Source organism: Falco naumanni, chromosome 5, assembly GCF_017639655.2.
Source record: "Falco naumanni isolate bFalNau1 chromosome 5, bFalNau1.pat, whole genome shotgun sequence".
Lineage (NCBI taxonomy): Eukaryota > Metazoa > Chordata > Aves > Falconiformes > Falconidae > Falco > Falco naumanni.
In genome coordinates, this window is record NC_054058.1 from 39199288 (window position 1) to 39224643 (window position 25356).

General features: G+C 39.6%; 1 protein-coding gene across 5 annotated transcripts in view; it reads left to right on the top strand.

The window, feature by feature from the left end:
* The window catches only part of ACSS3 (acyl-CoA synthetase short chain family member 3), a 99763-nt gene that overhangs the window by 11843 nt on the left and 62564 nt on the right, over positions 1-25356 (top strand). For 2 of the 5 annotated variants that reach the window (XM_040594999.1, XM_040595003.1), the window contains exons 3-7: positions 6717-6905; positions 14360-14494; positions 14769-14909; positions 17241-17321; positions 17406-17501. In XM_040594999.1, the coding sequence (XP_040450933.1) occupies positions 6717-6905; positions 14360-14494; positions 14769-14909; positions 17241-17321; positions 17406-17501 (642 nt within the window). Of the gene's footprint in view, positions 1-6711; positions 6906-14359; positions 14495-14768; positions 14910-17240; positions 17322-17405; positions 17502-25356 lie in introns of all 5 variants that reach the window. The other 3 variants (XM_040595004.1, XM_040595000.1, XM_040595002.1) reach the window with 3 other exon arrangements.

Genomic DNA, 25356 nt, shown 5'->3' on the forward strand with positions numbered 1-25356 from the left:
TAGCCTTACGATGTGTGTCTGTGTTCAAACTGTTGTTTGGACTGTCCACATCCAACGAATGTTTAGTAGTCTGTCTGACCAGTAAGGTGATAGTGTAATGAAGATGTCTTTTCAGAAGGGCTGCATGTTCAAAATGTTTCTACAAGAAATCAGCACTTGAAGTGGTGGAATGCTTTCTGGCTTTTGGTGATAAAGGTGGAGTTTTTAGAGGGATTCACCAGAAGTTACGTAGGATAACTGTGGATCACAGGATGGGAAAATGCAGAGTTTTGTGGCAGGTTGGATCATTTGTTCATGGTAAGATGATGGCTGGATCAAACTCATGGTAAGGCTGAAAAAAAAATGACATAGATGCTTGGCTGGAGATAAGAAGGCTCCCTTAGGAAGCATGGGATAGCTTGAGAAGTGCTCAGGGAGCCTATTTTAAAATTATCTCTGTTCCTAACTGCCTGCACTGCTGTTGAGATCTAAGAGCTACAGTGATGCTGCAGTTTTGAAGTTAAGCACCACTGAACTAGAAATAAGTGAGAGAAATGTTGGAAGCTTGTGGATATTTAGTGCCCATCCTGTGTGAAACTATTTATTATTTTTTTTAAAGAGCTGGAATAGGAGGACTGCAGGGTAATTTCAGCAATTCTTCATTGATGTAAATAATCGCAAAATCGGTTTGTGTTCATATTCTGTACAAATGCACTGACTTCACACTTGGAAAGTCTTCGGAATTACAGTTAAAGTGAGATTGCATGTAGTGCATGCAGTTGCATTTTCAGTGTGTTAATTATATGTACTTACAGATGAAATCTTCCAAATGCAGAGAGAAGGAATTTGGCAACTTTAAGACATAACAGTCTTCCAGGATGTACTGATTGGTCTTTTTTCTGTACTGATGCCTGTTACAGGCCTTTAAATGAGTCTTACGGTGTTGGACTGAAGCCAGTGAAATAGGGATGTAAGTGAAAGTTTTGACAGTGCCTTGGGAGACTCTAATACCGGTAGTGAGATGGCAGGAAAAGATGAGGGAAAGACAAATTCTCTTAGAAATATTTCTGAAGCTGCGTAGTATTAGGGAAATATAAAGATAACTGCAAGAAATAAGGACCAATGGCTTGTTAATTTAAAAACAAATTTTCTGATTGTGTTGGAAAATATTGCCATTTTCAAGGTAAGGCAAAGGTTGTTAGGTAGGTGAAAAAACCCTTCTGTTTACATCATTGGTTGTATTCTCTAGAATGCCTCACCTGCTAAAAAGAAATCTCAGGAATATGAGAGTCATATTATTTGCAGTTGCTGATGCTTGGTGGATCATGAACATAAAAGCACTATGATTTCTTTCTGTGAATCTTTTCAATAGCAATGCACAGTTAACACGTTGAATTCAGTACTCTTAAGTAATTTCTGAGTGCGGTAACATGATGGGGTTAGTAAAACCAATATCCCTCCAAACCTCTGACAGCATTGAATGTTGCAAAAACATGAGTGACAAAGAACGGTTTCAGGTTATCAACAATGGGCTAGGATGTGATTTCTTCTCTAGGAAGGTTTTTTCCATAATTACCCACCCTAAAAACATCTTCTTCCAAAACAGCTGTGTTAGCCATTGTCAATTTGGTTTTATGTGTCTGTCTGTCTTGATATGCTCATATCTCCTCTATGTATATGCCCGGGGAATTGCCCAGATTGTTCTCTTTCTAGTAGTTTTTCCCATTCTTCATGCTTTACTCCATCTTCTTTCTTTGCATTCTGCCTTGAAAAATGACGAGTTCCTTCTTATCTAGAAATAGTGACTTTTCTTTCAAGATATTTTTTCTAAGAGCTGATTTAGAACCAAAACTATAATACAGACAGAAAACTTCTACTGAGACTTACAACCCAAACTTTTATCCTTTGTCAGGTAAAACATTATCTGATGAAACTTCTTTCTGGTTTTCCGTATCTTATTTAAATCTCAAATGGCATTCTTCATTGCATGTCCTAGAAAGATTTAACTGTGATGTCACTTGGATAGCTCTTAAAAAAAATCAATATTCTTTAAAGGATGAGACTAATCAGGAGCTTACAGAGTGGTGTGTTGGGTTTTTCGCATTCCACACAAAATACTTCCAAATGACACTGTAAAAGTCTGAAGAAGCACCTGGAACTTGATCTCCCCTGACTGAGGATGGTTATACTGCAGCATGTCAATGTCAGTGATGCCTACGGTAAAGTCTTATTTGGTGCAGCTTGGGCAGTTCAGTGAAGCAAAGCCATCCTGAATTAACTGCTGAGGCTCCTGACTTTTCCACTATATGTGGTTTGTGAATTTTACTTTCAACTAGGTTTAGTTTCATCCTTTGAACCAAATGTCCCATAGCTCACTTCAAAGCCATCTGAACGTGGGTATCCCACAAATCTTTGCTTCCTTGACTTGTGGGTTCCTTTAGGAAGTGCCATGCTCACCCTTAATCTGTCTTACTTCTGCCTGATTTCTCTCTCCACTCCCAGTGGATGTTGTCCAAATAATGGCCTTTTAGGGGAACATAGACGCTGTAGGAGTTGTGCAGAATACTATGGGCTATCCTTCTCAAGTACCAGAAACTCCTTTGAGGCAGATAGTTGTTTGGAACCCATGTCTTCTGTGGAGTGAATGCCATGGCATCACTTCTGATCAAACATCAAATCCTTGCTAAGCTGGTAAGTATTACAGAATCCACGTCACATCCCATTCCTTCCTTGGAGACACACAGTCCACAGCCAGTATCCCAGGAAGGAAAATAGCCCTTCCCAAAAATCCCCAGCTTCCTCTCAACCCAAAGAACTTCCTGGCATCTGAAAGAAGGAAGGAGAAATTCCCGCAACTAACTGCAATCACAGAAGCTGTCTGGCTGTATGAGAAAGAAATAGAAATCATCCTGATTTGTATTTCTTTCTTATTAGTGGAAGAGTATACCAGCACCACTACCACCACAAGGTAGGTCCTTTATACACTGTGTTTGAGGAGAGAAAGACAGTGTGGCTGGGGTTTTGTGCAGAAGCCTAGGAGGGCTGTGTTATCGAGGCACACCATGTACATGACTTCTGCAGTTGCCAGGACTATGCCTGGCACACCGGCAGAGCTGGGACGGGGCAGGTGGTCTCTGATGGAGCTTGTTGCTCCACAGAACTTCCCTCACAGCTCACAGCCCCTGAGGAATCACCTCTCGAGGCACAGCGGCTCTCTCAGTCAATGCACACACTCATGTCACCTTTCCACAGCTCTGGACCAGTGCCCTGGCTTCACCTGAAACCTCCTAAGCACAGTCCCACGCTCAGTACGTGTACAGGAAAGGAGCACGCACACTCACTCAGGCAGGCATCTGGACCGCTGATTTTGCAGTTCCCATTGCCTGCCTTGGCAGAGGGAGGGTGCTCCTACATGTTGTCTTGTGGGTGTCCCAGCTCTGGGAGTTGCAGGCATGTAGATGTTTGCAGCACTGTTGCCATGCTTTTGCCTAGAATGTGTCCCAGGACTGCTGATCCTGAGACCAAGTGCGTGGATGTCCTTGGATGTCTGTGGTTAAGCACGTTGGCTTGGTGGAGTGTTCTACGCCCTCACCGAACATCTGTTCAAGATCTTTGTAATAGGGGTACACATACTGTGCCAGCTCTGAAGCATGGTCTTCCCACCTCATCAAGAACATGGTCTTCATCTACTTGAAATGAATGCAGCGCTGCTTGTCAGTCCTCTCACTCTGCAGCAGGCTTCACATTGGCGACAGGGTGGTGCAGTTGCTGGAGAACCTTTTGCCAGCAGTAGGGAAAGGGTGAAACAAGAAGAGTAATAGAAGAGTGAAGAGTCTGAGAAGGTGGGGAGAATAGGGAGTACTTTCTTTAGTAATTTTGGATAAACAACACAGTGGAGAAGCTGAAGAGCATAAGGCAACTTGTTGCCTTTGGTTTAGAGGAATACGTATGTGACATGGTTCTTTTTACGCCATGAAATGCATTTCAGGATGTTTAAGGAGCTCTTGGTATTTGAAGAATCCTTTTGTGTTTAGCATGCATTGAAGGACTCCATATTGGTGAGACCTGGTCATTGTTCAGGCCAGGAAGGTTTGAAATACCTCTTTTTAGCATTTTGAGTGCTTTTCTGGTTTAGTATCTTCTCAGAAGAATTATTTTGGCATGGACCAAAACTGCTTTTTGTAACTGCTAGGGACAGCTGGGTAATATACTTCAGAACTGCATTACTTCTCCAAACCTGAACTGCTAATACAGATGTAGTATTTGTTTGGTGGCTGGCTGAAAATAAAGCCACACTCACTGGGGATTTGCATTTGATGGAAGTGTAATTTAAGCCCAGATCTTCAAAGCTGAAAGCCTACTTGAGTTTCTTATTGCATCACTTGGTCTCAAGTGATTTTATTTCTGAAGTGTCAAATATATTAAAGTGAAAGAGCAATCTTAAACTTGGAAAAAAAGCAGAGAAATAGCATGCGGGTAGGAAAATAGAAACTGTAAAATCTTGAGTGATAAGGTACGCTGTCTTAATGTATACTGTAAATGACAACACAGTGTAGCAAAGTGGAAGGTTTTGTGGCTTGTAACAGTTTAATGAAATGTCACTACTCTCTCTTCTCCCCCAGCCCCCCTGCCTTTAGAAAGAGTGATTGCTTGGGTGTTTCAGGGTTTCCATCCACATCAATCTTAAGGGCAATGTAAATCTGCTTTTGATGTTCTCTAGTCTTCCAAATAGTTGTAGATAGAGACAGTGTTTTATTACGTAGGCCAAATGTTCCCTGGCTGTCAGAAGGATAGGGGAAAGGGCACAAGGAACATCATAGATACCCATGTGTTGTACTGGGTTATTGTCTTTGCTGACATTAAACTCTCTAGGGTGGGGAGGTTAAATGCAGACAAGTGATTACTGGGTTTGTGTGTAAGACATGCGGTTCCTGTCTGCGACATGCTACATATATTCTGCTTTAAGTAATATTTGCCTGTGATAGGTTTCAATAAAATTTACTTAAGTACATGCAGATCTCCTTACGTCTCCCTCCTACAGCCAAGTACCAAATTTATATAGCTTGTTACAGACGCTGGGAGTCTTCTATTACAAAATTACTAATCATGATCTTTAAATGATGCCTTTTTCCTTTAGCAGAAAAACATTGCCTTTTTTATCATCACTAATAAAATAATAATAATGAATAATAATACTTGTCCATTGTGTTTAATGACTTATTGCCTACGATCCACACTTAGAATGACTATAAAATAACTCATTAAATATTGTTTTCACTGCCTCTGGCCTTTTTGTCAACATTGTGCTTGAGAGTCCCATGAGCAGTGAAGATAAAGATCATTTTTTGTTATTTGTTGGGTCACTGAAAACATCTCTTACTGCTTCAGAAGCAGTATTTAGGTACTGGGTATTTTGTTTGACAGGCAACACCCCCTTGCTGCTCCCAGGAGTTTCTCTTCCCTTTCCTTTCTCTCCAGTCTGATAATACCTAAACAAAAGTGTCTTTCACGAGAGTAAATTTTACTTGAAACCTTATCTATGTGATATAATTAATAAACAAGGAATAATACAGTACAGGTAAAATGTGAGGAATTCATATATGAGTAGATTCATGTTATATTGATAGTGAAAGAAATTAGAATGTTTGGACATCTTCTGTTTACTGTAGTATTTTCTACTGAATGGCAACCTCTTGAAGAAGAGTTTTACTACTGTAGGTGCCCCTGTAAGACAAAGCAACTCCTTTGTTCTGAACTTAGATTTATATGTTTTCAGATATCCCAAGAACTTCCTAGAGAATTCAACTTTTAATCTTGCCACTAATGTAGAACCATTGCCAGCAAAAAAATTTGCTTTTCTTTCAGAAGATGTCACATTTCCATGCTGCAACAAGCAGCTTGGGGCAAGTGCACGGTGTTTGTCACAGGCTCCCATGCTCTTACAGAACTTACTATGTGGTAAATTTTCTGTCCTGGTGTACTAATGAAACGTTCAGTACTAGTTTTGTGACAGAATACTATATACTGTCGAGGTAATAAGTATTTTCTTACGGTGATACAGCTGGCTGACTTTGCTGCTGATCTGTCGCATTTCTTGAGTTCCAGAGCTTTGCTGCTATGCCATGCATAGTCAGTCTTCAGGCTTCTGCATAACAAAAATGGAAATGTGAAAATGAGAGGAAAAATGACTTTTTAAATCTAAATGTGTTTATCTGAATTTGTATTTACATTTGGTTTAGGGAGTAAGATTTCTTGTCTGAGATTCTGAGAAGTTTACAACACTGTAGTAGAGAAAATATTACTACATACTGATTTATGTTTCAAACATAGCTAGTTAGGACAGAATTTGTGTTAGGAAACGCCCTGTTTACATCCATTCTTAAAAGCTAAAATTGAGAAATATAAGCACTTATGCAGATAAAAAAATGAGTGGTTAGAGTTTCATTTAAAAATCTGCAAAACATTGCTAATGATTTTTTTTTTGCTCTAATGTGTAAAATAATTAGCCTCAGTCTATTCTCATTTTACAAAATAAAAGCATATTGTAGTGGTTTTTGCAACAAGGAAATTGTCCTAAATTTATGGAGTCTGGGTTGCATCATTCATCAACTTTCCATATCATACTGGCTTGTCTCCTTAATGTTCTGCATCTGTTGATTGTGTGAAAGTTGGCTTTTACAAGGCAACAGCAGATCGGGATAAACTTTTAATATGTTGTGAATCTTTTGTCAGTACAGGTCTCCAAGTTAGCTGATGTCATGGTCAGACATGGTGTGAAGAAAGGAGATCGTGTGGTCATCTACATGCCCATGATTCCACAGACAGTGTACTGTATGCTGGCTTGTGCAAGAATAGGAGCCATCCATAGCCTGATTTTTGGCGGATTTGCATCTAAAGAGCTTTCTGTTCGCATTGATCATGCAAAGGTAATACATGTTTGGAACAAAACCATCTCATTAGTTACTCATATAAATCTATGTCAAAAACCTGTTTGTTTCTTTTTTCCCCAGAGGATAACAACATTTCTCTTTGTGTGGCACGCAGTCTCAATTTGTTTATAATACCTAACATGGCAATATGAACAAAGTACTGTGTCTGAGCTGAGGTTGATACTTTTGCAGAAGACACTGAGATGCAAATTTTGACCTCTTTCAAAAAAGCATGAGTTTAATATGCTGCTGTCTGATTAGAGCATTCTTGCTTTTCCCGTTTGTCAATCTTTTTCTATAAAGCATCACCTTAAAATTGGCTTTTCACCCAGCATTTTCCTCAAGTTTGTGAGGAGAATGCTGCTAATCCTAAATGACTTCATTGGTTTACTTGATGTTTACACAAATTAAATAATACATTTTTTCAGCTACAAATCTATATTATCTAATTTCTACATGAATCAAGGCAGCTAGGGAACCAGTTGCTTTAAGTGACTCTGCAGAGAACTTAATTAATGGAGGTGAACACTTTAAAGGCTTCCAAGTTCAGCACAAGTTGAGCTTATGAAGCATTATTTAAGTCTTTGTAAATGAAAATGCAAATAGTACTTCATTAACCTACTTAGTAGCTTATATGTGTATTAGTAGCTTGTTTATGCATTAATTTCAAACGAGGTAACAATGTTCGTATGGAAGTTTCTGTTCTTGTTTTCTGCCAGTGAACAAGACAAAAGTCTTTGTCATCTTGCTTAGTCACGTGGATCATTCAGACCATCTGTGATAGCCATCTAACACTGAATCATGTTGGTTAGATGTGTAAGCCAAAACATTACGCAGGGTAAAGTCCACAGGATTTGTGGAACTTTTGCTTAGATTTTTATGTACAGAAGTGCTTTTCAGATCACCAAGGCTTGAATTTTATGAATATCTGTATGTAGAAAGTTGAATGCATTCTCCCTCTCCGCCATGATATTTTAACAAAGAAGATAATGAAATGGCTGAAGGGGTTTGTTAGAATTGTAAAAAAAAGCTGGGGGAAAGTTAACAACAGCTCCATAGTTTTCCCTGTCTTTCTTCCCACTGTCCCACTTTTTTAGCAAGCTATAAAAAATAATTTTAACTCATAGAATTAGGGAAAAGTGATGTAGAAGAAAAAATTATAACTCTTAAAATTAAGGTTGGTACAATACAAATCATCCAGTGTGTTTACTTTATTTCACAAATATTAACTAATTAATCCCAATGGATTTTCTCTGAGGAGCAAAGGGAGAAGGCGCAGTAATCATAATCCTTGCTTCAGGATTAATTAATCATTAAAAATAAAATGGAGAAGGTTTAAGTGATTTACCCAAGGTCACATAGCAAGGCGTTCAAAGGGTTAGCTATAGAATTACTGGAGACCATTGATTAAATCCTTATTTATGTTGCCTTTCTGTTTCTTTAAAAGACAGATCTAAATATTATGGATTATTTTTGGCCCATCTGACGTGTAACCAAAGTATAAGTGAAGAGGAGAGGCACACCCGCAATCTAAACTTGAAAATGTGCCCCAGTTTTGTAACACAGTAAGGCTTTTTGAAAAGTGAATTGGACACTACTGAGATGATCTTTAAGTTATGTATATAAGTAGCTGTGGTAGATGGTATTCTGCTGCACCCAGAAGTTAATTGAATCAGTGTCAAAACACCCTAACCTTTCTGTTAGGCTTTTATGTGAATTGGTTTAGATGCTGTAGTATAGAACCTAATGTAGGTAAGATTAATTAGAAGTCATTAAAGATGTGCACTGGAAGGCTGGCTGTGAGGGTCTCTTGTGGAAGAAAGGTCAAACTTCACATTTTATTGGAAGATCTAAGTGAAAGAAATAACAAGAACATCCTAGTGACTATGAAAGTGTACATATGCTTTACTAGTTTATCTTGAATTTTAAACAGGTCTAGGAGTTTCTACTTTTGTCAAGTGTTGGCATCTGTGGTGAATTGTGATGGCAGTGGTACAGAATGGGAGAACAGGCATTTCTTGTCATCTTTCACCTGAATCTGGGAGTGCAGAGTTCGCAGTATCGAAACAAGATACTTTCATAGAGTCATAGAATAGCTGGGTTGGAAGGCACCTTTAAAGCTCATCTAGTCTAACCCCCCCCCCAGCCCCCAACAATGAATGGGGTCGTCTTCAACTAGATCAGGTTTCTCAGAGCCCCGTCCAACCTGACCTTGAATGTTTCCAGGGATGGGGCATCTACCACCTCTCTGGGCAACCTGTTCCAGTGTGTCACCATGAAAAATTTGTTCCTTATATCTAGTCTAAATCTACCCTCTTAGTTTAAAGCCGTTACCCCTTGTCCTATCACTACAGGCCCTGCTAAAAAGTCTGTCCCCATCTTTCTTAAAAGCCCTCTTTAAGTACTGAAAGGCTGCAGCAAGGTTGCCCTTCTTTTCTCCAGGATGAACAGCCCCAACTCTCTCAGCCTTTCCTCACAGGAGAGGTGTTCCTTACCTTTGATTATTTCTGTGGCCCTCCTCTGGACCTGCTCCAACAAGTCCATGTCTTTCTGTGTTTCCTGTGCTGAGGGCTCCAGAGCTGGATGCACTACTTCAAGTGGGGTCACACCAGAGTGAAGTAGAGGGTCAAAATCACCTCCTTTGAACTGCTGGCCATGTTTTTTTTGCTGCAGCTCAGGATATGGTTGGGTTTCTGGGCTGTGAACACACATTGCTATCTCCTGTCCAGCTTTTCATCGGCCCAATACCTCCAAGTCCTTCTCCACAGGGCTGCTCTCAATCCCTTCATCCACCAGCCTGTATTGATACCAGGAGTTGCCCTAACCCAGGTGCAGGACCTTTCACTTGGCCTTGTTGAACCTCATGAAGCTTACATGGGCCCACTTCTTGAGCTTGCCCAGGTCCTTCTGAGTACCATCCTATCCTGTCAACTGCACCACTCAGCTTGGTGTCTGCAAACTTGCTGAGTAAGCACTCAATCCCATTGTCTGTGTCACTGATGAAGATAATAAACTGTACTGGTCCCACTGTGGATCCCTGAGGGACACCACTTGTCACCGATCTCCATCTGGACATGGAACAATTAACCACTACCCTCTGGATGTAACCATCCATCCAACCAATTCCTCATCCACTGAACAATCCACCCATCAAACCTGTATTTCTCCTGTTTGGAGAGAGGACTGTGTCAGAGGCCTTACGGAAGTCCAGATAGGGCAGCATCCCTATACTCTTCCCAGGATACCTGTCCCTGCTTCTACTGTCTATGCATTCCCTTCTCGTCCTTCAGTTTGACCAGCAGATCTCAACTCAGCCATGCTGAGCTCTTGCCTTTCTTACCTGATTTCTTACATCTGGGGATTGAGAGCTCTTATGCTTTATAGAAAATGTCATTAAAGAACTACCAGGTCTGTTCTGCTCCCTTGCCCCTGCAGGTGATTTCCCAGGGCGTTCTATTGACTAACTCCCTGAAGAGCTGGAAATTTGCTTTCCTGAAATTCTGGGTCCGGACTTTACTCTGCCTGATCCATATCCATCAGGAGTGCAAACTCCCCCAGTGCATGGTCACTGCATCCCAGGCTGCCTCCAGTCGTGATGTCACTGATTGAGATCATTAGAATTGATTTCAGATAATAAAAAATTATTATTTTTATCATAATGATAATTGCATTGGTGACCAACAGGTCCAGTATCACATCCCCTCTGGTAGGGCTATCTACTACGTGGCTTCAGAAGTTATCCTCAGTGCATTCCAGGAGTCTCTTGGATTGCCTACAGCTTTTCCAGCAGATGGAAAAGGACAGTAACTATATTTTGAGAAATGAACATGACATCTGTTTAAGCACTTTATCTTAGTAAACTAGGAAAACTGAGAAGGCTACTTAATAGGTGTATAAGTGTACTGTTCTTTAATAAGGTAGTTGCTATGTCTTCAACAATCAATTTTTCTCATGTTTTTTGAATCACAATAATTGTATAGCAATTCTGGAGGACTTTTTAGATTTTAAATCCAAACCCTGCAAAATAAAATAGAAGTAAGTTTTTCAGATGTGTTTTTTGAAGACGCTTCACTAAAGCAGTATTATGATTTGCAAGTGGACAACAGTTCTTTAAAATACAATATGTACAAGACACCCAAGTTGCTCAGAAGTGTTACTGTCTTTTATTGAGGTTGGAAACAGTGTATTGCTCACTTATGTACAGCTGACATATCTGGAAATTTTAACAAGACTTATTTGAAAAAATGAGCTCTATTTTTTCTTTTTTTTCTTTTTTTTTCTTTTTTTTTTTGTTTGTTTGTTTTGTTTCATTTATTCTGAATAAAACATAGTTCTGGTGCACAGGTATAGCTATGATAGGTTACCCTGACTTCTCATCATTAGATGATCAAACCTTCTGAGTGATTAGGCAGCAAGCTCAGCTGCTGATACTTAGGATGCACAATTGCCTTATCGTACTTGCAGTCCAGTCTCTTTTCTTGTCTTGAAGCACTGTTTATTTTTGGAATATGTATTGTAGATTAGAAGGCCCTACGTTGCATTTTATTTTTAACTACTTGTATGGTATGATTCAGGTCTCCTTCTTTAGACCACAGTATAATATCTGACAGAACTTAATGTGCATGGCAGTCTGGCATGGATCATCTAACAATGAAGCTGGTGCAGTACCAGCAGGTGCAGTGGAGCTATATAATTACTGCATAAGCACTGGATTTTTTTAAAATGAGTGTCACTTTTTTTAATGAGGAGTGTGGCACAACAAAGGCATGGTAAGTTTGAGCATGGCTTATGATCAGATGTATGGCTGGGGCATGAAGGTGAAAGAGCTTTGTGTGTTCAGTAATGAGGGCCTGAGTGCTGTAAACCTCAGTAAACATCTTGGTGACAGTCTTGACGTTTTGTGCCCCAAAGCTAGCTGGTTTTCAGTTTGGCTGTTTTGCAGCTTTATTAACTGGCCCAATAAAATGTATTTATTGTTTTTTTCTAAACTTTACCTTGTATGCTATTAGAGACTATAGAAGAATTTGTAGGAGGAATGTTTACAACAGAGTAAAATTGTTGGACTCACTCTGTTGGGCCTTGCTTTATCTCATTTCTACCTTTTTATGTTGTGTGTTTGTTGTTTTTTTTTTCCTACAGCTCACTATTGCCAGCATTCCTTCTTCAGCAAACCTTTGAACTGTTTTCTTCAAACTAGTTATATTCCTATGTAATCTTACTGTGTAGGGCTGCATGAAGAAGTGGGAACTGATATGTAAAAGCACTGTTGGAGCAGAGATGCAGGGGAAATACTATCAGTAGGCAGACAGGTAAAACACTAGAAAACAGCAGGTGAAGCCAGTAATGGAACTTTGCAATCCATGATGCTTCCAAGTAGCAACCCTCACTTGGGAAATACATCACCTTAGCCAATCTAGTATTGGTTATTTCAGGCTTCTTTACTGCATTCAAAGCACTTGATAAGCAGAGGTGGCACCAATTACAAATGACTGTAAACCTGCTGTTGACAACAGCCTTTCATCTTAACAATTGAATAGAATTGTGTTAGTATCTTACATTAATTACAGTCTAATTTCAGGGTAGCCTCCAGATTAATTTTCAGTTTAACTGCATTGTATTGTATCATCTTTTATTAAAATCAGTGCATCCCAAAAGAGAAAGATGACAAATGCTGAAATTTTAAAGCTCATCTGAAATCTTTATTTTGAATACACACTAATTAGCAAACTTCCCTGAATGACACATTTGGACAGGAAATGTTTTATTATTGCACAAGAAAACAATTTAATCTGTGCTTTCTGTGCTGAGTTTAATGCAGCCTAAACTGTGTCATTGCGGTTTGTGCCTAGTTAATGAGATTTATGCTAATGCATACAATTAGTAAACTAGCTTGATCAAACTGAGGAGCATAATATAAATATACTTCTAAAACTCCAAAAGCAAGGAGATTGAAGACTCAGTCTTCTCCAATTAAAATGCGTTCTAACACATAGTTTATTTGGTGCTGCATTTTATTTCCTGAAATACAAGAAATAAAAATACTGTATCTTGGGATCTAAGTCAAAATAGTTTTGTCCTGGTTTCAGCTGGGACAGAGTTAATTTTCTTCTTAGTAGCTGGTGCCCAGCTGTGTTTGGGATTTGGTGTGAGAGCAATGTTGATGGCACACGGATGGTTTCACTTGCTGCTGGGTGATGTTTATACTGAGTCAAGGACTTTTCAGTTTCTTGAGCCCTGCCGGCAAGAGGGCTGGAGGGGCACAGGGAAACTGGGAGGGGGCACAGCCAGGGCAGATGACCCGAACTAGCCAAAGGGATATTCCATACCATATGGCATCATGCTGAGTATATAAGCTGGGGGAAGAAGAAGGAAGGAGGGGACATATGGCATTATGGCATTTGTCTTCCTGGGTAACTGTTATGGGTGATGGAGCCTGGCTGTCCTGGAGGTGGCTGAACTGAACACTTGCCTGCCCATGGAAAATAGTGAATGAATTCCTTGTTTTGCTTTGTTTTCATGCACGGCTTTTGCTTTACTTATTAAATTGTTCTTATCTCAACCCTTGAGTTTTACATTCCTTTCCGATTCTCCTCCCCATCCCTCTGGGTGAGGGGGAAATGAGCAAGCGGCTGCGTGGTGCTTGGTTGCTGGCCAGGGTTAAACCACGACAAGCTTGTATGCAGATTTCTTGACTTAGGAAATCTTATGTAAGAGCTGAGGTTAATTTAATGACAAATATGCTAAATCCACATTTGGAAATAGAAGTTATTCTAAAAAACCCTAGAACTATGGAAATCTGATTTTTAGTGGTTTTGCATCCTGAGTCCTGCAACCATCGCTTGAAAGATTCTAGCTTTACTTCCCTCATGTGCCTTATGACTTCAGCTTTTTCTCTTCCTGTATTTCTAGTTTTCTGTCATCTCTTGATTGCCTTCTTTTTCCTCTTGCTCCTGTTTCCCCTCCAGTGCTGTTTAATTGCAGGCTGAAAAAGAGCCAGCAAAGTGCTACAGCTAGTTCTGAAATACACCATTGGGTGCAGGCAGATAATTAGAAAGCAGGCCAAACGGGGCAGATGATTGTTGACATCCCTGTACCACTTTTCCTTAATGGAGAGGCTAAGATGGAGATGGGGTTTTCTCTCTGTTCGTTAATTTTTGTGCAGCTTGGAAGAACTTAATACTGTTAATTTATTACTCAAATTTGGTTGAAAATAGTGAAGTGTCAGAAGTTATTGATATGCTCCTGAACAAAAAAACAGATGCATGGACAGCAAGATCACACAGGTTTGATTTCCTTACAAAACTGTTTGAAACCCTCTGTTTCTGATTATGTAAAAAAAGATCTTATATGCAGAGCATCATTAATCAAAGGACTTAATGGAAAACATATTAGCTTACCTATATAAAATAATTTCAAATGTGTATATTAACAATCTAACTTCTTTATTTTAGCCCAAACTTATTGTAACAGCAAGTTTTGGAGTAGAACCAAAAAGGAAAGTGGAATACATATCCCTTCTAGAAGGAGCACTGGCAAGGGTACAGAGCAAACCTGACAAAGTTCTCATTTACAAGCGACCTAATTTGGTGGGTGTACAGTTGTTGTGCCTTTGTTATATTTCAGATGTGTATGTATCGCATGTGCCTTTTCTCTTTTACAAGTAAAATTTTTAATGTATCTGTTGTAGTTTGTTTTTTAATTTTATGAGAGATCATTTTATTCATAAAATTTAAATAGTAAATATAACTAATTCAGCAGAGAGATTACTGTACAAAAAATTGCATAGGACATGTTTTGTGACCCAATTCCATTTATTCCATCTGTTTTTCTTTCAAAAATTTTCTATTTTTCAATGGGCAGGGCCATGTTCCTCTTGCCCCAGGTCGTGATCTTGACTGGGAAGAAGAGCTTGCAAAAGCACAGTGTTATAAATGTGTCTCCGTTCCCTCAGACCATCCACTTTATATTCTGTATACATCTGGAACAACAGGCTTGCCCAAGGTAAAGGATTATCTGTAGTCTGTCTGTGTCCAACCTATTTGCAGTTCCACTTGAGAAAACATTTAATTAAAAAGGTTGAAAATGTTTGCCAGAGCTCACTGCTATAAATGATAAACATTGCTAGAAATAGTTTAATCTAATTTATTCACATTTCACTGCTTTAAAATCATAGGAATAAATCATGTTTGTTTATTTAAATAGAGTAATATAAACTGCATTTACATCAAAATGTTTGTGCAGTATAAACTTTTGAGGACAGCAGAATGTTTTTTATCCATTAGTATCTTCTGTGTTTTAACTGTTTCAGAGAAGCCTAATATAATCACTTAACTGCAACATTAGTTAATATTATCAGTTGTGTGATGGCATTTATTGCTGAATAGTCTTTGCTTATTCCTTATTTACATATTAGCTAATCTTCCCATCGATAAGATGCAGTCAGTGACATTTCAGATTAAATGGAATGAAGCATGTATTGAAGGTTTGTGTTACTGAATAGTTCTGAGAACATAATTCCCATGAAAATGAAAGTTCCGATTGAGTAATAACATAGGGCATCCATTGAAAATGTTTGCTTTCAAATGTCATTCAGTCTTAATGATCAATTTTAAAAGCAAACTCTTGAGTGTTTGCTTGGTACTTAACAATTCTCTTCTGAAGTGTAGAAGACAAGTTGAATATAATTTTCTAGCGGTGCTCTTAGCAGTACAAATTCAGAGACAGTATCATGCATCCCTGCGTATGGCAGTGCTTAGACTGCTACTAGAAAATTATTTAATGGTGTTGTCTATAAAGTTCAGAATTTATGGGGAGATAAGGGAAAACAAACATCAGTTTTGCTGATAAAAATGTCTTCTGCTTTTGCCTTGAACGTGGGCACTTCAAAGCAACATATGTGTCTTGAATTATTTAATTATACTGTCAAAAGGTCCACTATAACATCCGTTGTTACAACAGGTATTTTCCTAGACTGTTAGTTTCAAGATATAGTATCTCAGAGATAAAAGTTCTCAGAAGTTTACTTCACAGTGTTGGCTCTCTGGAGGAAAACATAGACACCTTGAAAGGGTCACCCTTATACGAGGGAGTTTGTCAACTTGTGCTAAGCTACAGTGAGTAACTTAATGAATAAATAACTTTTTTTTTTCATTTAAGGAGCTTGCTTTTAAATCACCATGTAAGTAAAATCACTCAGTTAACACCTTCAAAAAACTTTTGTTGATCTCAGAGCAGGGACCCAGTTAGAAGCTGAGACTAACAAAGGCAACCTGCTTTCTGAAATTTGTGAAATGTTATTTAACCATTCTCTGCTGTGGCAATATCCATTTTAATGAGTTAATATGTCTCTACAGTCCTTCATTTCTTAGACGAGGCCTGAAAGTGTCTGTTTCATCCTATTAACTATATGAAGAGAATGTACCGTGCCTAGCACGGACGGCTGCGTTGTAATGTCTGTACTGTAGACATTTGTTTGGTCCGATTAATCTCATCTGAATTTTACTTCAGAACATCAGGATATAGTTTACTTAATTATTTCTTCCAGAAACACTATACTAGAAGATGATGAAATGTGTATTAGACATGTAATATTACAAAATATTTCAATTTTTTTCCTATTAACAGTGTTCCGGAGCCTGTTCTTGGCTTACCAAGGTGCATGATGCTATTTGATACTCTCTTATTCTAATTTTCAAATCCTTCTTCTAGACTAAGACTGGGATGTTCTTTGTTTTGCATTCGTATGTATACTTCAGGCTAGATATTAGATGTTTCAAGAACAGACATCTTGTTTAAGCCAATTTTCTGACATCTTTAAATTTAGTCAGTGCAGAAAGAGGGGTACATTTCAGGGAGTAATTTTCCCCAGTTATTTTTGGGGTGAGCCATACCACAGGTGCTCCTCTTTTCTGGTGAGGATACAGAGAGTGTAGACAATGAAGTTAAAACATGCCTAGCATTTAGATGGCCATAGTTTCAGTGAAATAAATAGTCTCTTATTTTTTGTCAGCATAGGTTGAAGAAATGTTTGTATGTCCAATTTTAATGAGAGAATTCTAATTTTGTTTGTTATCTTCTGAAAATTATTGTCATCTAGGCCTTGGGCTGGGATTTTATGTTTGTTTTATTGTGTATTTTGCTTGTTTTCCAAAGTTACTTCTTCAGTGGGAATGCTAGCACACGTGTGTACTTGTTGGAATGGGTCCTTTTCTTAAGTGAGGTGTTGGAATTAGACTTGAAGTCTATTGCTGCTAAAACCCCAAAATTTCTTTGAAGACAGGAATATCATTGCATCCTGCAAATGATCTTAAATATTCACATTTTCTCATTTAGGGTGTTGTCAGACCAACAGGTGGCTATGCAGTTATGCTGAACTGGACAATGTCAGCTGTATATGGACTCAAACCTGGTGAGGTAATTCTGTTCAAATGTCATGTAAATGTTTTTGAACTCCTCTTAAAAACTCCTCACTGTAGTTATGGTTTCTTTTCATTTTAGGTGTGGTGGGCAGCTTCTGATTTAGGCTGGGTTGTTGGTCATTCCTACATTTGCTATGGGCCTCTCCTTCATGGAAATACTACAGTTTTGTATGAGGTATGATCCATTCTAAAAAGCCAGCCTTTGAAAAGGCAGCATCTCCTCCAGTTGGTGGTCCTGTTTATGCCTGTCTATTCTTCATGCCACATATGTTTAAATTGTGTGTATATCTTCAATGTTTATACTCTCCCATCTGTTACAGTAATTCTGAAGGAAGACTTCACTATTCTTCAAACTTGTCTATTTAATCTGTGTGACTGGTGATGTTCAGTGGGGCAAGGAACTCCAAAACAACAAACCTAGAAATGGCGGGTGGTGGAGAGTACCTGTGTTGCTGAGGCTTCAGCCACAGGCCATTAGGCTATCTTTATTATGGATCTATGAGAGGATGTTGTGTTTTGCATGTCTGGAGGTGACAGATTCTTGCTGGATCTGGGTTGGAGCAAGAACTTGTGAAGAGACTTACCTCTTCTTTCCTGCCTCTATCACTCAAAGCATCTGAAGCCAAGACTCAGATGACATTCAGGGCTTGGTCCTTCTCCTTGGGGGATGAAACTCAGTGAGGTGGAGAGGAGACTAGTCCAGTTAGAGTGGCCTGCTGCATCCTAACTTTGCTCAAAAAAGCAATCATGCTGCCTTACATTGTTATTTTTTTGAGAAGTTATTGTTGATTGTCTAATCACCAGGCAAGAAGATACAGTGTTGCTTGAACCTTACTCTTTATTGTTCAGGGAGTGAATCCAGTATCCATCAATGATAGTGAAAGACTTTCTATGTAAAAGCACCAATGTTGTTAGCTCTTAAGCATGCCGAGGCTTGATTGTCTGCATTCACCTGACATTAGGAATTCTGGGTATATCTAGACTTCTCCAATGCTGTGCAGCATGACAACCACCTTGTAATTGTTCTGTCTTTTCCGACTGTCCTGGAGGCAGAAGTTGTTTTTGCTCTGCCATCATGACATGTTAATCACCTCTTTTGATTTGTGGTGGTAATGAGAAACATGTGAACCATTAAGGGGAATCCAATGGTAACCCAGAGCATCCAAGAACTGCAAAAGTATAGTGAATGTGCTGGACACTGAGGACATGAAAAAGCAGATGAAACAAGCTTTGATGATATTGTGAATATAGCAACTGTTAGAGAACCATCTGTACCTAGTGCTTCTGGAGCAGGGGAGTCAGCATGGCATCGTGGAAGCATACTGTTTTACAGACCTCCATAGGTGCAGAAGTTCTGCATGAGGAAGTGGGTATTATGATTAAACTTTCTCCATTTTCCTGCTATTACATCATACAACTGAAGATGACCATACTAGAACAGAAATGGGTTGTTACTGTTTTCAGGAACAAGCATTATCAAAACAACCCTTTGGTGTTTGCACAACCAGTTAAGTTGGTATTGCTTGAGATGTGTTTCACTGTTATGAACTTACATGCTGCTGTTGGTGGATAGCTTGTGCTGGAATTGTGCCTGAATTTTGAATAAGTATGTTTCTGAATCCTGGGGATACTGAGGAAGCATGGGCAGTTGCAGTGAGGTGAGGTTGTGTCCAAAACTGTTTGGGTAGTACTGCATCAGGCACTACAGAATGGACTGTGGCTTGCTGCATCCTGTTTTGGAGGACAGAAGTATACTTGACTGCTGGAAGTTCACTCTATAAACTTAAAAGAGAAATGCTCACAAGCAGAAGACCTTTTGAAGCAGGTCAAGAATCCTAAAGTCCAGAAAAGTAACGATCATTAGGGGGGTGTCTACATGATGCTTCAAATCACAGAAGTAGTGCAGTTCTGAAATAAGTTCTGTGATTGTCCTTGCTTATTGATTTAGTTCACAGAGGGGTTTTAGACATATGAATTACTCTTTACAGAGAAAGCTGAGAGAAGTTTTGCCACTTGTGATAAAAGGGAAGGATCCAATGAGTGGGACTGCACTGCTGTGAAGATTTCTAGAACAAATGAAAAGTACATGTCCCAACAGAAAGCTTTAAAACTGTCAAGAGCTCTCACCTTATTCTCAAGTACTTCTTGTGCTATGCAAAAGGGCCAAATGGTATGTGTGACTTCATATTTGCTAATGACTGCCAGATGTCTGCTTGTTCTGACTTTCAGCTGCTCCCAAGCTTTTGCTTCTGTCATCTTCACCCATCCTATTTCTTTTGCTGTTCCTCCTTTATGAACATCTTTTTTACCTCCTTTCACACTGCTGCATTTTACAATAGTGACAACTGTTGCATTGGCCTCCCAGAATGTTGAGCAGGGGCAACCCAGGCCTTGACAGGTTGTGGTTTGAAAGGCCCAAAGGTTTTTTCAGAAACCACCCTGTTGCCAATGTCAAGCCTGCTGCAGAGTGAGAGAGGACTGACAAGCAGCGCTGCATTCATTTCAAGTAGATGAAGACCATGTTCTTGATGAGGTGGGAAGACCATGCTTCAGAGCTGGCATGGTGCATGTGCCTCTACTAGAAAGATCTTGAACAGATCTTTAGGGGAGGGGAGAGCACTCCACCAAACTCAGTGCTCTAGAGAAAATCCATGCCCTCAGTCCCAGGACCAATAGTGTGGGAGAAAAGTCCAGGGAAAAATATATCTACAGTGTTTTACATGTCTACATGCCTGCAACTCCCAGAGCTGGGACACCCACAAGACAACATGTAGGAGCACCCTCCCTCTGCCAAGGCAGGCAATGGGAACTGCAAAATCAGTGGTCCAGATGCCTGCCTGAGTGAGTGTGCGTGCTCCTTTCCTGTACACGTACTGAGCGTGGGACTGTGCTTAGGAGGTTTCAGGTGAAGCCAGGGCACTGGTCCAGAGCTGTGGAGAGGCGACATGAGTGTGTGCATTGACTGAGAGAGCCGCTGTGCCTCGAGAGGTGGTTCCTCAGGGGCTGTGAGCTGTGAGGGAAGTTCTGTGGAGCAACAAGCTCCATCAGAGACCACCTGCCCCGTCCCAGCTCTGCCGGTGTGCCAGGCATAGTCCTGGCAACTGCAGAAGTCATGTACATGGTGTGCCTCGATAACACAGCCCTCCTAGGCTTCTGCACAAAACCCCAGCCACGCTGTCTTTCTCTCCTCAAACACAGTGTATAAAGGACCTACCTTGTGGTGGTAGTGGTGCTGGTACTTCTGGTGTGTCAGATTCTGTCCCTGCCCTGCAGTTATCTGCTTGCACAACAAATATCATTCAGGATGATACTATTTCTTTGAGATGCAGTGGTTAAGGTAGTGGTTGTTGGCAATATAATTATCTCTTCCTGTGCTTCAAGTCACACTCTGGAAAGGCTATAAAGGGAAGGGCACTGCAGGCTGTGGTAAAGCATAGTTGAATTAACAGGGTTTACCCCCCAAAAATTGATTGAATGCATCAAAGGAATGTGTGAATCACACAGTTGTGGAGGAGTGGAAAACTAAGGACAGAGAGAAGTATTGGGAATCAGTTCCTTTTTAATCGTTGCATAACATTTGCTGAATTGAGAGACATTGATGTCCAGTGGTATTCCTCTCGTTCCACTCCATGCACTTGTGAATGCTGAGTGGCTTGATGACTGTTTGCAGTGAAGGAGCAAAGTCCTGATACAAATGGATTTCTGGATGACCCACCTATGACAAAGAGAGCAGAGAACTGTGCATACAGGTACTGCAGAAACTGTGCTGAGTGTTTCAGTCTGAAGGAAGGTCTCAAAGATGTCCTCTTAGATCATTCAGACTAAAAGCGATACCCTGAATCTGGAGGGCATTGGAAACGTTTGCACAGTGTTTGTCCTATGTAGCCCAGTGTCTTTCAGATGACCAAATGTAGGTTGCGGTTCCATGATGCATTCAGTAATAGCACAGTTAAGTTAGGCCTGTGCTGCACCATTGGCAGAGGGCTGCAAGGGTATGTAGTATCACTCATGATGCTCATTGGCACTGGGGACATCATGAATGATCCTGTCTGTTGTTGGCAAGAAGGCACTGGCATATGTTTTGGTTCTGTGACCAGAGATATGGAACATAGGGGATACAGAAACTTTATGGTAGAGTCTACTGGCAGTGCGTGAACTGACATGCTACTGTCATCTGCAGGAAACATGAATGGGGAAGTGTGACACTTCCTAGAAGAGGAGTCCCTTCAGTCGAGGAAGAAAGATCTTTAGGATAGCTTTTCATCATAAAACTTTGAGCTGCATTTTTGGTCTAATGAACAAGTCTAAGTCTAGTCTAAAATAAACCTCAAAGAGCATCTAATGGAAGAAGTAAAGAGCATTGGCATTAAATGTTTTGATCTGCTAATCTGCTCTAATTCACCTCACTACTTGCTATGTAAACAAAGTCTGTGACACCATATGTGCTCATATTTGTGTTTCATGGTCTTTTTTCACATGGTACTGAGTTTATTTTTACCAGTGCATGTAGTAGGAAGAAGATTGATAATCTCTCATAGAATGGCAGATTGTGACTAGGTGACACCTGTGTATGTTTCTTTGTAAAAAACCCTGTTGTTTATTGGTTTTGTAAAAAAAATGTAAAATAAGAAACAAAATGCAGTGTTTAAAAGCAAAGCAAATCTTGAGGTCTTAAAATATGTTTTGGAATATGTTAACTTTTTCTTCTCTTAATGGAAGGACTGTGGGTAGTGTTAGTTTTTTCTATGCGATAGGAAAATCTGTTATGACTTGTAGGATCTGAGGCAAATAACTTCTTTTAGCTTCTAGTCATTGGATTGATTTTTCAATAATCTTTCAGAAAAGCAGGTTTGCAAAACAAGTATTTTTAATTAAATATTTAAGTACCCAAAGTGATAACAAGTACAAGGGTTTTTTTTTCCCTAAATGGCTAAGACAGAGAAGCTCACATGCCTTAAAACTCCCAGACAATGATTGCAGCAGCCAGAGAAAACTTAAACAAATGGTTATTCTTAATTTGAATCTCAATGTACGCTGTCCAGGTAAAGTTTACTGACTTGCTTAGTTTCAGTGTTCAGCATGAAGGCTTGCAATGAATGCATTATTGAAATACATGATACAGAGAATATCTACAGTGCAACTATGGCAGTAAAAATCAGCCATTCATTTGAGTATTGCTTATGCTTAGCTCTTTTTTAAAAGAGTCTCTGATCTGGTAGAATCCACTTGCTTCTGTGAATTTTCAAACCAGCTCACTGTGGAACTTCTGAAAGCTTTTGAGTCAATGAGAATTTCCAGCTTCCTGATTACAGGAGTAACACTTGGTTCGTAGTACACATACAAGTTCTGAAGGACATGAGGAAACCAGGTTATTTCTAGGATGCTGCAAACTAAAATTAATCAAGTAGGTTTTTTTAAAAAAGGAGGAAGGTCTTTGTTTAAAAGCAGTAGTGCAAAATCCTGGGAAAAGAAAAAAAGGCAGAATTCAACAGGAACAGCTAAGTGAGAGAATACGTTGAACTCATGAGGTAGACTTTTATGCAGAAGGGTTTCCTCAGTAGCTAAATATTTCTTTCTATGGAAAACCGAGTATGGTAAATTTACTGCAGTTCATATGTTAAAATACATACATTTGTGTAGATGTCCAGAAGAATTAACACTAGATACTTGTGTAGTTGAACTTGCAAATAACTCCAGATGCAGAGGTGGATTTGTGATACTTTGTAGCACATGTGTACATACTGTACAGCTGTCCTACATCTTTTACTCATCCCAGAGGTCATGCTTGTCAGATTCTTCCTGTGTGGTATTCATTTATGTAGGGCAAGTATGGATACATCTGTGAGAACTGCTAAAAGTTCACTAAATAATTGGGGGATTGATTTTAATATCCTGAGTTAAGTCATGTAGGCTCTCAATTAACTATTAAAGAGCAATCACTACCGTGCTCTTTCTGTTGTGTATAAAAATTATCATTTTTCCTGTAAAGAAGAGAAAAAGTCTGGACAATTTTATGCATTATTGTGGTGGCAGAAGAGACCACTGTGAACAAGAGAAGCAAGCTTTGGCTCCAAAAAATTAATTGAAGTATGCATGGCTTTACATACTGAGGTATTCAGTGTGGATTTTTCACCTGCCTTTTCCTGAGGTGAAAGGGTGAGGGATAACAGTCTGTGTGCTGTATTTAAATCCCACAAGACTCCATTTGTCTCTTTCTCTTTGCTGTTACATCTTTACAGTATGTAAAGACCCCGTGAAATCTTTGGAAATTCAGTATCCTTAAACAAGAAAGCCCTGTTACTTATTTTGACCTTGTTCTGTTGTCTTTCGGAAATGAAGGCTTAAAAGGATGTGTGGACATCACTGTAAGCTATACTTAATTAAGTACTAACATGCCATCCTTCAATCTTGATTCTACTTTCCCAGGAACTTAAATTATTTATGTAGATAATCAGAGTTAATAAGTATATTCAGGATTTATGAAGCAGAAGTATACTTTAGGAAAATGATATCTATTCTTTGCTGATCTTACAGTTGATGGAATTTTTTGTGTTTGATGGGACGGACCGATACGTAAGGTTAATTTTCTTGTATAAGGTCTACACATATGCTGGAAATCTTTGCTTTCTTTGCTTGGGTAGACTCACACAGAGTAGATGATCTGGGCAAAGTTAAGAGAGAGACAAGCACAGCACAGGGCTGCACCTTCTCAAGTTAGCTGTTACGTGGATCGCTAACTGTGCAGTATATAATGGTCCGCTAGTTAGGATTGCTGCTGGTTTTGCAGTACATGAAATAGTACACTATTAACTGTTTTGACTAAAGGGTTTGTAGACTGCATTCTTATTTGTACGTGTAGGAGTGTGAGAAATTCAGCATATGCTGCTAAGAGCTCGTCCTTGCAGTGTCAGTGTGTGTCATAGATGTGCGTTCCCATATGCGGATGGGTGTTCATAAAGGTAAGCCTATATGCTATGTAAGTATACCTGTATAGATAGTAATCTCTTTTCCCCCTCATGTGCATGATTGTTCCTTTTATTTCTAAGTGTATTTAATTATCCGCAGTTTTCAGTTCATTTATTCAAGCGTTCTATCCACTAGTCAAAAAGTATTGCTTTAATTTTTTATTTTTTTATTTTAGAATCCTACTTTATGAGTAATAAAATCTTCTTTTAAATTCCTTTGCATTTTAATCAAGAACTTTTGGAGGCAGTGGACACATAACATACCTATTTGGAGTGCATTGACACTAAATGTGTGAGTTCAGCTGAAATTTGGAGAAGAAAAAAATTGAGCTCCTTTCTAGGCTGATTTTATAACTTGCATTATTTACCTAATATTGGATACTTTTCAAACCCCATCTCCATCTTTATTTCATCTCCATATGCTCAATATAGTTCCAGTATGCAATTTTGGGGGGCTTCAGAATCTCCACAAATAATTAAACAGAGAACTGCAGTTAAACGACTTTCACTAGAAAATAGAAATTAAATAGCAAAAAAAAAAAAAAAGAAATAGTTTTTATTCCTTTTCAAGTTTAATTCTATTACAAAAAGAGTTCCGTTTTCTAGTTTGTCTGGGAAAACCCCAGTGATTTCCAAATAAATCAGGAGGAGCATGGCCAGCACGTTGAGGGAGGTGATCCTTCCCCCCTGCCCTGGTGAGGCCACATCTGGAGGGCTGTGTCCAGTTCTGGGCTCCCCAGTGCAAGAGAGACAGGGAACTACTGGAGAGGGTCCAGTGGAGGGCTACGGAGGTGATGAGGGGACTGGGGCATCTCCCTGATGAGGAAAGGCTGAGAGAGCTGGGGCTGTTTAGCCTGGAGAAGAGAAGACTGGGAGGGGACCTTGCCAATGCCTGCAGGTACCTTAAGGGCGAGTGTCAGGAGGATGGGGCCAGGCTCCGTTCAGTGGTGCCCAGCGACAGGACAAGGGGCAACGGGCACAAACCGCAACACAGGCGGTTCCACCTGAATACGAGGAAAAGTATTTTTACCTTGAGGGTGACATAGCACTGGAACAGGCTGCCCA